We start from the raw sequence: 12,690 nt of genomic DNA on the forward strand, positions 1-12,690 counted from the left end.
TTAAGCAGTTGTTATGTCAAAAGAAGACTTGTGGATACCTGTTCTCCATGGACATTGCCTAGTTAAGTTGCATTATAACCATGTTGATTGTATTTCAATTCTTAAGTCAGTCTTGTAGTGAAATCTGGTTAAACTATTTCAATAGAATTTTTGCCTCTTTGCTGCATTCAGACATTTTAAACTTTGATAATATAAGTAATTTTATTTCATAAAACTATTATAACTTTCTTTACTAATATTTATTTAGGATCAAGATGGTTCTCACATTAAAGGCCTGCTTATTAATTTCATCCACCACAATTGGCCATCACTTCTGAAGCACGGTTTTCTTGAAGAGTTTATTACTCCAATTGTAAAGGTACTACTTCTATTAATATGTTTTTATACTGTTTGCTTAAAGGGTAGCAGAAAAACTAATTTTCTTTTTTAATTAATTTAAGGCAAGCAAAAATAAGCAAGAACTTTCCTTCTACAGTATTCCTGAATTTGATGAGTGGAAAAAACATATAGAAAACCAGAAAGCCTGGAAAATAAAATACTACAAAGGTTTGTATTTTAAAATATTTAAATTTTTAAAAAATAACTAGTGACATAAATATATATTATTAAAGTATTACAAAATATTTTGAAAGTTTGTCTCCTTTAGACTTTAAAAATAGCTGTTGCTGATTTTTAAATAATTGTTATGGAAAATTTTATAAAGTATAAAGTACAGTATAATGGACTTCCCATGTACTTCAACAATCACCATTTCATGGTCAATCTTGTTTTATCTAATCTCTTCTCATTGCCATCCTATTAGTTTGGAATAATTTCCAGATATGATTTCTATAATATTTTAATATGTATCACCTAAAGAATTTGTTAAAAAGTCCTTAATACCATTTTCATATCTTTCTTTAATAACTTAAAATAGTGTTAAAATCCTCCTGCTTGTATTGCAAATGTTTATAATGTTTTTATTTATTTTTTATTTTTCGAGTCAATGTCCAAACAAAGTTCACACATTACATCTGGTTGATAAGTTTCTAAAATCTTAGTATATTGTTTCTTTTTCTATATTTTTTCTTGTAATTTATTTGTTCAAAAAGTTGGATTTTTTTGTTCTGTATAATTTTACATTCTGTATTTTGCTAGCATCCCTGTAGTTTCATTAAATATGTATCATGTTCCTCTGCCCCTTATCCTATATAATAAAAGGCCAATATGCAAATTGTCCTCTCGGGAGTTTGACTGGGAATTTGACTGCTAGCTATAAATTGTGTGCTGACCACCATGGGGCGGCACGGAATGAAGGAAGGCCCCGATCAGCCCTGATTGCCCACCAGGCCTAGGGACCCTACCCGTGCACAAATTTTGTGTACCGGGCCTCTAGTTAATAATAGGCACCATGATGTTCATTAGTTCTCAGAACTTAACATCTTACAACTGCAAGTTTGTATTCTTTGATAGACATTTCACTTTTCCCCACTTCCCAAGCCTCTGGCAAACACCATCTCTTCCCTCTTTGAGTTCAACTTTTTTGGTTTCCACATTTAAGTGATATTATGCAGTATTTGTCTTTGTCTCTCTTAATTTCATTTTCATTTTTTAAATTGTGCAGGGTTGGGTACCAGTACAGCTAAAGAAGCAAAGGAATATTTTGCTGATATGGAAAGGCATCGCATCTTGTTTAGATATGCTGGGCCCGAGGATGATGCTGCCATTACGTTGGTAATAAAGCAAATTTTAAAAAGTCTGCTCTCATATCCATCCCCCTACCTCCTATACCTTTCTTCCCAGTCTGGGTTTTCTACAATAAGTCTCTTTTGAATTCTAATGCCCAAACTTATCAATTTTAGTGTTTTTCTTGCACCTATGCCCCTGATTATGCTCTGTTTTCAGAGTTCTTTCATTGAAAAACCCCTGTTCAAGTATATTTTTGATTAAAAGCATATTGGAAAAACCAAATTTCTCAGAAATTAATGTTTTTTGCCTTTATAACTTTTAATTTTATAATGAAATTATTTTGTAATATGTGAAATAATTTCCTGGAATCTTTCAGGCATTCAGTAAAAAGAAGATTGATGACAGAAAAGAATGGTTAACAAATTTTATGGAAGATCGGAGACAGCGTAGGTTACATGGATTACCAGAGGTTAGTCATATAGAGTGGTGATCTGGGGGAAGAAAGAGACTAAAACTGATATAGTTATAATGATAATATTGCTATATAATTTTTTTCTTAGCAATTTTTATATGGCACAGCAACAAAGCATTTGACATACAATGATTTCATCAACAAGGAATTGATTCTTTTCTCAAACTCAGACAATGAAAGGTCTATACCATCTCTTGTTGATGGTAAGTAGCTGTCATTTCAAATTTTTTCTCATTTTTGTACATTATTGAGTATAGCTTAATTTCATATGCTTTAAGTCATCCCAATAATAAATCTTAAAATCCATAAATTGTTTTAGAAATATTTTCATAGGACTGAAATATTTTATATTTCTTAATTTGAATCTTTTAAAACCCCTTTTGAATTTTTCAGGAAAATTAACTTATGGCAAATTTTAAAAGCCCTTGACCCAAGTTGATTGCAGACTTCCTAAAATAAATAGTAAAATGGGATTTTGATAAGTTCTAAAATATTTATCAGAGACTGAATTTTAAAAACCCTTCAGAGTTCAAAACTTTAACTTATTTTACTTAACAAAATAAAAGTTTATAAACTACCTCGTGATTAGAGCACATTTTGATCTTCTAGCTAGCACTTTTAAATTTTCATTTTATAACTTTTAGCAAGTTAGTAGATCTTTGTGTTCCTTGGTTTTTCAGCTAATAGCAGATGATTGTACCCGTCCATCAAGTTTTAGCTTTAAGTTATATCCCTTCTATGAAGTCTTCCTTAACAATTTTAGTGTAAATTATCTCAGATGCCTAAACTTTGTCAGTAATTGTGTGCCTATTATTTTATTTGTGTTAATTTTGCCTTCTCAATTAGATTATAAAATTCTGAAGGAAAGGGACCATGTTTATCATCCTCTTGTTTCTGCAATGCTTTGGGCCCACGATGATGATGACGATAGCTAGCATATACTGAAAATTTATTACTGTGCTCATTGGTCTAGAACAAGAAGAATGATAAGGAAGCAGAGTGCTTTGCTTGCATTATCTCAATGTAATCCTTATGATCACCCTATTAGGAAGGTAATTATTTCTAATACACTGATGAGGACACTGAGCTTACTGGTTTAGTAATTTGTGCAAAGGCACATGATAAATGGCCTAGTTAAGAAGAGTATCCAGATTAGTAAGATTCTAAGCCCTGCATTCTTAACTACCACATACATCTCTCATTTGTAAGGGCTATCCTGATTTGGGATACTTGAATAATAGTTTCAGACTTATTGATGGTTTGCTGCTCCTTTAATTACAACTGCCATTTTGGACATGTGGTTGTTTGGCATTTTCTATGAAAGAAGCTTGGTGATACTGAGCAGTTTAAGACCGAAAGATGGTCTTTCAATTGATACTTCATTTTTGGAATAGATTGAAATATCAAAAAATGTTTATACTCACTTTGTTATAGAATCTCAGTTATTTTCAGTCAGTAATTTTTCAAAAATAAACTATATCTTTCCTTTTCTTTCTTGAATATTAGGACATTTTTGACACTAAAAGAAATATTACAACTATATTTTTGGTAATATTTTTAAAAGAGAATTATTCTTTTTTAAAATAGGCTTTAAACCAGGCCAACGAAAAGTTTTATTTACCTGTTTCAAAAGGAATGACAAACGTGAAGTAAAAGTTGCCCAGTTGGCTGGATCTGTTGCTGAGATGTCTGCTTATCATCATGGAGAAGTAAGAATTAAGTTTGGAATCAATTGAGAACTATGCTTACAGACGTGAAGAATGGCAATGAAGCATAATGAAATATTTTTTCTTTTATAAGGTCTTTGAAAATGTAAAAGAATTGAGTTTGGATTTTAATAAAATTAGGGAATACCTACAAGATAATTAAAGTTTAGAATATTAATATTATGTTCTGTTTCTATTCTATAGCAAGCATTGATGATGACTATTGTGAATTTGGCTCAGAACTTTGTGGGAAGTAACAACATTAACTTGCTTCAGCCTATTGGTCAGTTTGGAACTCGGCTACATGGTGGCAAAGATGCTGCAAGCCCTCGTTACATTTTCACAATGTTAAGGTAACAGTTTGCTGATGTAATGGTATCAAGTTCTATTTGAAGTTTATTGGAACTAATTAAATGGTTAATAGAATTGTAATTATGGAGAAGTATCATTGGGGATTCTTTTGAAGATAAATATTTTAAATTATTTGATAGTAAATAGAATGAAGTTTGTTGATATAACTTTTTTATGAATTATTGGTGAAACCAGTCCTAATGAATGTAAGGATTTTTCAGACCTAACTTAACTTTTTAGGCTGAAGATGGGTTTTGTGATTTAGACAGAGTAAGAGGAAATTCTTAAAAAGTTATTTATCAATATTAAGAATTTAGGTAGGTGAGTATGGAAGTAAAATTGGGTTATCTTATTCTAGCTTTATGCCTCAGAGAAATATATTTGGTAATAAGGCTAGGTCAGTTTTACTATGAAGCACATGTAATCAAAATTTTAAAAATGCATTCTTTTAAAAATATTTTTTGAAATGTTTTTAATTATGTATAAAATTTTATTTCCAAAAACCATGACATTTTTTTCCATATATTTTTTCCCTTTTATTAGCTCTTTAGCAAGACGGCTTTTTCCTATTGTAGATGACAACCTGCTTAAATTCCTTTATGATGACAATCAACGGGTAGAGCCTGAGTGGTATATTCCCATAATTCCTATGGTTTTAATAAATGGTGCTGAGGGCATTGGTACTGGATGGGCTTGTAAATTACCCAACTACGATGCTAGGGAAATTGTAAACAATGTCAGAAGAATGCTAGATGGCTTGGATCCTCATCCCATGGTAATTATTTAGAATTTGTTGCTTATATTGTTTATTTAAAAAACAACAATGTGTAAACTGCAAAGTCATGTCATTTAAAAAAAGTAATGGAACCATTTTTATTTTAGAACATATTATAGATAACTGCTTTATTAGTATTCAATTTGATATGTGCTTATTGTAAAAGATACAAACTTTGGAAAAAGCCTGGTCCTAGAGATAAGGCTTATGGGGCAACACTATTGAAATATATAAATACTCAGTATTTCAGGCTTTCATATCTAAAGTATATAGAGAATAATGTTTTTATGACAAAGTTATGTAACTTTAACATGTTTCCAAACTGCTGATCCATGCTTAACAACACCTGATATTTTTTAATTTTGCCCTTTTCTTATACCATTCACTGTGTTTAGTTCTTCCCCAAAACGCCACTTAAGAGAAACCTCTCAAGAAAGTGTCTATCACTCTTCCACATGATTTAAAATCATCTGGAAATTTTTTTTTCTCTCATGATACTTAAAGGTATTTTGTATTTTTTTTTAACAAAATGGTAGTGCTCATTGTAGAAAATATAAATAAGCAAAGAGGAAAATGTACTTAGTAAACCCACCATGTAGAAACAAACTTAATATTTTAATGTATTTCTCACCAAGTTTTATTCATTTTTGTATTCTAAAACAAAACAAAAATTAGATTATGTGTATGATTTACTCATGCTTACTCAAAATGTTTTCCCCCTTAAATACTTTATATTACCAAAAAATATTTATAACAGAAGTCATCAAACTACTTTATGATTATAGTGTTTATTTTCATCCTTTCAGATACATTTTAGGGTATTTTAGTCCATGTATTTGACCAGTGCTTCTTGTGTATCTAATATATCTATTTATTTACCAATATGTTTCTATCTATCCACTAATTTGTCTATCTTTGAGACGATGTGCTAAGTGGTGAGAGAAAAAACTGTAATCTTTGTCTTCAAAAAGATCATCTATTGTCAAGACAAGACATTGAGGCATGAAGTTTGCAGGGACAAAAGATAGTTGCTCAGTGTGCCAGAAGAAATCTCCTGTGCTACATGCCCAACTTCTTAGTGATATAACAAATATCAATTTTAAAAAGAGGGAGAGAGAGCACTTGTAATTAGGCTGAGAAAGATGAGTAACATTTATATAAATGAATGAGATGTGTGGAGCTGAATATGTGTTAGGGCTGCTGGATAGAGTGAGTGAAAGTAAAGAATATTCAAAATATTCAAGCAAAATGTGGAAGAAGAGTAGTGGTCTGGAAGGCAAATCATTGGAGAAAAGGTAGAGTGTTAGATTGGGTAAAGACTGTGGAAGGCTTTCAAAGTTATGTCCAAGCAGTTGGAAATGAAAGGGTTATTAATCTAGGGGAAAAGGAGGCGCGGAGACAATAAGCTGGAGGATAAAAAGTACTATTCGAGGAAGACTAAGAAAGATGATTCTAAGGTTTTGCGATTGGGGGATAGATTATTTTAACGGAAGCTGTGAATTCAAGACTGAGTGATTTTTTTTTTTTTTTAAATTTGGAGAGGGACTTTGGAGGATGAGGAATTGAGTTTCAGTCATGCTCATCTGTCAGAAGCAGTAGACCACAGACTTAGAGGCATTCAAATGTGGTATTGGCACATAGGACAGAAGTCAGAGCTTTAAGTTATTTTTATTTTTCTCTGCAGCTTCCAAACTACAAAAACTTTAAAGGAACCATCCAAGAACTTGGTCAGAACCAATATGCAGTCAGTGGTGAAATTTTTGTGGTGGATAGAAACACAGTAGAGATTACAGAGCTTCCAGTTAGGACTTGGACACAGGTTAGTATAAGTATGTGAGCTGCCTGTGAAGAGGGATTGCATTAAGTAGTTCTTTCTGGTAAGAATATGCATGATTCCATCTTTGTTTGCCCCAAGTCTGTATAGTGTTTTAAAATTCCTGTATACATTTTTGACCCATTCTATTGAATTTGTGCTTTGAAAATTTAAATGTAAGTTAAAAGTTTTTTTAACTTAGCTTAAGTTATTCAACATTTAGATATTAAAAAAAATATTTTTATTGATTTCAGAGAGGAAGGGAGAAGGAGAGAGAGATAGAAACATCAATGAGGAGAGAGAGTCACTGATTGGCTGCCTCCCGCACGCCCCACAATGGGGATTAAGCCTGTAACCCAGGCATATGCCCTTACCCGGGAATCGAACTGCGACCTCCTGGTTCATAGGTCCAAGCTCAACCACTAGGAAAGCTAGGCTTAAGCTACCTTTTAAAGAGACCATTTGTCTATCTTGAAATGAGTAGAAGAGTATGTAAGAAATAGTTGTGAACCCTTATAAATATGGCCAATAAATTCATGTCAGTATCAACTGTTATAAATCTAAAGATATGCATGTCATCTCTTGTCAGTTCTAGTTGATGTCATTGTCTTTATACCCTCAGCCTTTCCCTTGCCCTGTGGAGTATTAGCAGATCAGAACCATTACCTTGCATATCTTCTTTCACTATTGAGATTCCCATATACTGTCTTCTATAGTGACTGGGCATGAGATGACAGTGATGGAGGTTTCCCTCCCTCTCCTTCCCCACAGGAACTGAGAATTGTTTAAAAATTACATGTCTTATGGTATGAGAACATGAGTGTGTCATGAAAAGCATTACTTATTGTTAAATCTTTTATAGGTATACAAAGAACAGGTTTTAGAACCTATGCTAAATGGAACAGATAAAACACCAGCATTAATTTCTGATTATAAAGAATATCATACTGATACAACTGTGAAATTTGTGGTGAAAATGACTGAAGAGAAACTAGCACAAGCAGAAGCTGCTGGATTGCACAAAGTTTTTAAACTCCAAACTACTCTTACTTGTAATTCCATGGTAACTATTAAGATGTACTATTTAACTTTTCTCGCATGCTATATGTTGCATTTTTGTAATTGGTTTCATGATGTGAGTGGCTATAGTTAACTCTGAATACAGTTCCCTCTTCTCCCCCCATACATTTGCTGTACATTTATTTCTTTTCCTCTACTGTTATCTACTACTCTTAATCCCAACTGTGCATTTGTGCATTTGGGCTTGAACATTTAGGATGCACATACTGACTAAAAGTTAGTTATGAGAGTGATTGTTGCAGGCTTTTCCTCTGCCTTATGCTTGTCTCCATTAGCATTTTAATTATGAAGTTCTTACCTCCTCATAACTCCAATCTGCCCTATTAAACTTGTGTATTTGTGTTTTTATATAGTTGCAGAGGAAGATAGGAAGTTAATATGTATGATTACCCTTGTTCCATCCCCATCCATTCCAATTAGCTTTTAGATTTAAAGAAGAGTAAAAGAAAAAATCCAGCAATTGTACAGTGTCTGAGAAAGAGTACCATAAAAAATGTCAAGAAAAGCTGACAGAAAAAAGAAGAAAAAGGATAGAGAAGAAATAAAATTTAAAAAAAAATTGAGGAAATTTGGGTGAATTATATCACAATTATAAAAACAGAGAGGCAAATGAACATCTATTGAGTATATAGGAGAGAGAACTTGTAGATTTAAAAATTTTAAATTTAGAGATAGAATATGTTTATTTTTAGTTGGAAAAAATTTAACAAATTTAAACTTAGAGATAGAATATGTTTACTTGTAGTTGGAAAAATGTTTTTCTTAGGTGGTTTTATAGCCACATTAAGTAAGAACCTTTTTAAAGAACCTATATTTATCTTTCAAAATTATTTCTATTTAAAATATTTTCACAGTTTTGAGAGAATTGAGTTCATCAGTTTCTTAGAGTCACTAAAGGAATATTTACAGAAATGTACTTAATAGTTTTGGCTTTTAGTGGTGGTGTGTGTTTAAATAAGTGTATTATGATTTTAAATACTGTAGATACCACATAAGTTAAAAATACCAGTACAGATTTATGTAATCTTCAAAAATTTTGTGCTTTGCTTATTAGGTACTCTTTGATCATATGGGATGTCTGAAGAAATATGAAACTGTGCAAGACATTTTGAAAGAATTCTTTGATTTACGATTAAGTTATTATGGTTTACGTAAGGAGTGGCTTGTAGGGATGTTGGGAGCAGAATCTACAAAGCTTAACAATCAAGCTCGTTTCATTTTAGAGAAGATACAAGGGAAAATTACTATAGGTAAGAAACAACTTTTAAAAATTTGAACATTAGTTAAAATGGAAAAATTCTTTGTTAAATAGAAGACATTTTTATCAGTAGAATATAAACAAATACAAATTGAATCTCTTTTCTTGATCCTAACTTTATTTTTCCCTCACATAGAGAATAGGTCAAAGAAAGATTTGATTCAAATGTTAGTCCAGAGAGGTTATGAATCTGACCCAGTGAAAGCCTGGAAAGAAGCACAAGAAAAGGTAATCATTTGCAGAACAAGACATTCAGAGAAGCTTTTAAAAGCAAATTCCAAAACAAACAAAAAACCCAACCCTTAAAATTTAAATTTAGTACTGCTTAAGGTGTTAAGTTGTCTGTTTGGAGACTGAAGTCTTCTGTTTATCCACAGAACAGATACAGTACAGGAATTTGCAGTGCACACCCACCACAAAGCACTTTGCCAGTGTGACTCAACCAGGGCCTGGAGAAATGACTCCAGGTGTGAGAAGGTAGCTCAGTCTCCTTGGCCTTTTTTCTGAGCCTGCCATTAAAGGGTGTCAGTTATGGTGGTGGTTTTTGTGAGCTGCATGCATATTATCTGGGAAATATACTGGTAGTACATAAATAAGTTTACACTGGTCATTCTCTGGTCACAGCATCGTTATCCAGTCACCATTCACTTGATCTGGTTTCAATTTTTTCTGGGAAGAGTAGAGACAAAATGTTCGATATTATAGTATTTATCGAGCACCATCTGTATTCTGTCCTGTGCTTAGATCTTTGGCTGGAGATTTAAACTCTGGAACTTGAGATTAAAAGTCTGATGTCTTAATTAAATTGTCCATTTCAGATTATAAAGTACTAATATTAGTTCAGTGAATGGAATATTGAACTTAGAGATTCCCCTCAAGAATTAGTTTCTTGCTGTCTTGCATAATTAAAGGAAAATTTTAGAAAGGCAATACAACATTGTTGTTGAGAACACAAATGTACAAAAGGAAGAAAATTGGAAATGATTAATTTTTTTATACTTAGACTATTGTGTACATATGATATTGATGTTAGCATCTTTAAAATACAGTTATAATTATGTGACGTAACTGGAACTGAAACTTAAAACTTCCCTATACTTATGAGTTCTCAACCATAATGTTTTTCAGATTTTTCATCAAACTGTATTGAAATGCTGCTTTCATTTACACTATTATAGCTTTTTTCAATTTTGAACAGATAATAGAATGCTATATATTAGAATGAGAAAATTTGAATACATTATATATTTTGCAAATCATCATATTAAGATAATAGGCTTATTCATCATTTGAGGAAAAAGGGGTAGGATAAGATGGGGAGCATTCAGAATTAAGATAACCCAACAAGCATTTTGCTTTCCTTTCAATGTGTTTTACTGCATTTGTAACCCCCAAATTACAGTTTATATACTAATTTGCCCTTCTGTATCACTGTTAGTTTAAACTGTGTCATAAAAAAAAATTCAACTAGTGAGCTAATGAGTTTAATGCTTAGTTTTAAAAGATATGTGTTTAGAGTTTGAGAATGCCTTTCTGTTGGAAATAGACTTCATAGATAAAACCTAGTACTTGGTTTTAATAATTCATTGCCACCATCAGAATTTGCTCAGCATCTTGGTCATGGGTTCATTTTGTGGGTTCCATTTGTGGGTTCAGGTAACAAAAGGAGCACCTTTACAAGTCTGTCCTATTGTGTAGAATTTGGATGAGAGAGAATTATAAAACAGACAATTAGAAGATTATAGTATTTTTTTTCAAAATCATAGTACAATTTGGTCATTGAAACTTGAAAAGTTTATTTATATTTTAATTTCTGAAAGTATCCTTAGTCACCTTCATGTTAACAATGATAGATAAACATATTTTAGAGTGCTCGCTAACAAATAATACTCATGTCATCAAAACCTAGAGCAAATATACTTTGTAAAGTATGGGTCTAAACAGGATTTTATGACACTCTGATAGTATTTTTTAGTAGTGTAACAACCTAAATATTCCATAGCAGCACACTGTTTCATGATGAATTTTTTAAACTTATCACAAGTTATCTAGGTACCCATTAATGATCTATCAGCTGAACAACAGTATTCCTTATTTGGCTGCTGTTGCTTAATTTTACAGTTTTGTTTATGTAATGCGGCATCTTGCTTTGCAATTTTTTTCTTTTATCCTTTTGTTTCTAAAGTATATTTACTTAAACTTGACTTTGTTTATATGTATTATTTTACTGAACATTTTAAATTAAATTGTAAAAACTTTTTTTTTTCTCTTTTGGTTACCAAAAGTGAACTTTTTGTTTAATGGATTGTCATGGTTAACTCAGTCATTTTTAATTATCTTGAGTGCCTTAAACAATTTAGATGCAGTTTTATGTAATGGCTGTTATTATTTAAAAAGATTTAAAGATAATGTCACCCACAATTTCTATTAAATTCATTGGATTTTGAAATTTGGTATTAACATGAGGATTTTTTATTGTAATCCTTTCTTGTGAAGAAGACCTTATGAGTCAAACTTTAGAATAGCCCTCATAATTCAGACTCTCACTCAACAGCTCTGAAATTCTTAAGTGAATTTTCTTAGTCCTTACATGACTAGTCTTGCTTTAGAGAATTTTTATAAAGAATTCATCCTTAGAGAGTTGACTATACCTTAGCATATTTAGTATAACTGTAAAACATTTTTCACAAGTGACATTTATTTTGGGTTTCAAATTGTTCATTCACTCACTGATATAAAAATCTGACAAGATGCAGTGATAAAACTTTAGTTCCACGCTATTAATTTTGTGTCTTTTCATTTTGTGAATTATAGTGCATGGGCAATACAGTTAATTTTTTATCATATTCCTGGATGAATAGGGACTGAATATACCACTCCTTTTCAAGACTTTATTATACATTTTTAGAACATTCAGGCTTTTTATAGGGAATATATTTTTAGGTAATTGTGCAGATAATCTAAAATAACTCCACTAACTGAAGATGTAGCACTAAGAATATAGCATTAATGGAATTTTAAATCCGTATTCAATAAAATTCAACAATGATTTGATGCTATAAAGGACTTTAATACAAAGTTTATTATTTTTTACAGGCAACAGAAGAGGAAGAAACACAAAACCAGCATGATGATAGTTCCTCTGATTCAGGAACTCCTTCAGGCCCTGATTTTAATTATATTTTAAATATGTCTCTGTGGTCTCTTACTAAAGAAAAAGTTGAAGAACTGATTAAACAGAGAGATTCAAAAGTATGAACTTTCGTGGGTTAAATAATTTGAAACTATTTCAGTGCTATACATATCTTTGTTTTTCTTTTTTCAAAAAGATATATTTTGGTTTACCGTTTATACATTTTTTTCTATTATCAGATGTTTAAAATCATACTACTTTTTATCATAGGGGCGAGAGGTCAATGATCTTAAAAGAAAATCTCCTTCAGATCTATGGAAAGAAGATTTAGCAGCATTTGTTGAAGAACTGGACGTAGGTTAAGTCTCTATCTATAATAATAAAAGTATAATCTAATTAGACCGGATGTCCTTCCAGACGTCCTTCCTTCCCGA

General features: G+C 31.5%; 1 protein-coding gene across 2 annotated transcripts in view; it reads left to right on the forward strand.

Annotated features, from left to right (window-relative positions):
- TOP2B (DNA topoisomerase II beta) overlaps positions 1-12,690 on the forward strand; it is a 62,572-nt gene that overhangs the window by 34,898 nt on the left and 14,984 nt on the right. For both annotated transcript variants that reach the window (XM_028130051.2, XM_008153617.3), the window contains exons 14-27: positions 248-358; positions 441-546; positions 1,604-1,713; positions 2,045-2,137; positions 2,229-2,343; positions 3,728-3,849; positions 4,051-4,199; positions 4,741-4,972; positions 6,657-6,791; positions 7,648-7,848; positions 8,920-9,115; positions 9,260-9,351; positions 12,220-12,375; positions 12,527-12,610. In XM_028130051.2, the coding sequence (XP_027985852.2) occupies positions 248-358; positions 441-546; positions 1,604-1,713; positions 2,045-2,137; positions 2,229-2,343; positions 3,728-3,849; positions 4,051-4,199; positions 4,741-4,972; positions 6,657-6,791; positions 7,648-7,848; positions 8,920-9,115; positions 9,260-9,351; positions 12,220-12,375; positions 12,527-12,610 (1,902 nt within the window). The remainder of the gene's footprint in view (positions 1-247; positions 359-440; positions 547-1,603; positions 1,714-2,044; positions 2,138-2,228; positions 2,344-3,727; positions 3,850-4,050; positions 4,200-4,740; positions 4,973-6,656; positions 6,792-7,647; positions 7,849-8,919; positions 9,116-9,259; positions 9,352-12,219; positions 12,376-12,526; positions 12,611-12,690) is intronic.

This window comes from Eptesicus fuscus, chromosome 18 (genome assembly GCF_027574615.1).
Source record: "Eptesicus fuscus isolate TK198812 chromosome 18, DD_ASM_mEF_20220401, whole genome shotgun sequence".
NCBI classification, from domain to species: domain Eukaryota; kingdom Metazoa; phylum Chordata; class Mammalia; order Chiroptera; family Vespertilionidae; genus Eptesicus; species Eptesicus fuscus.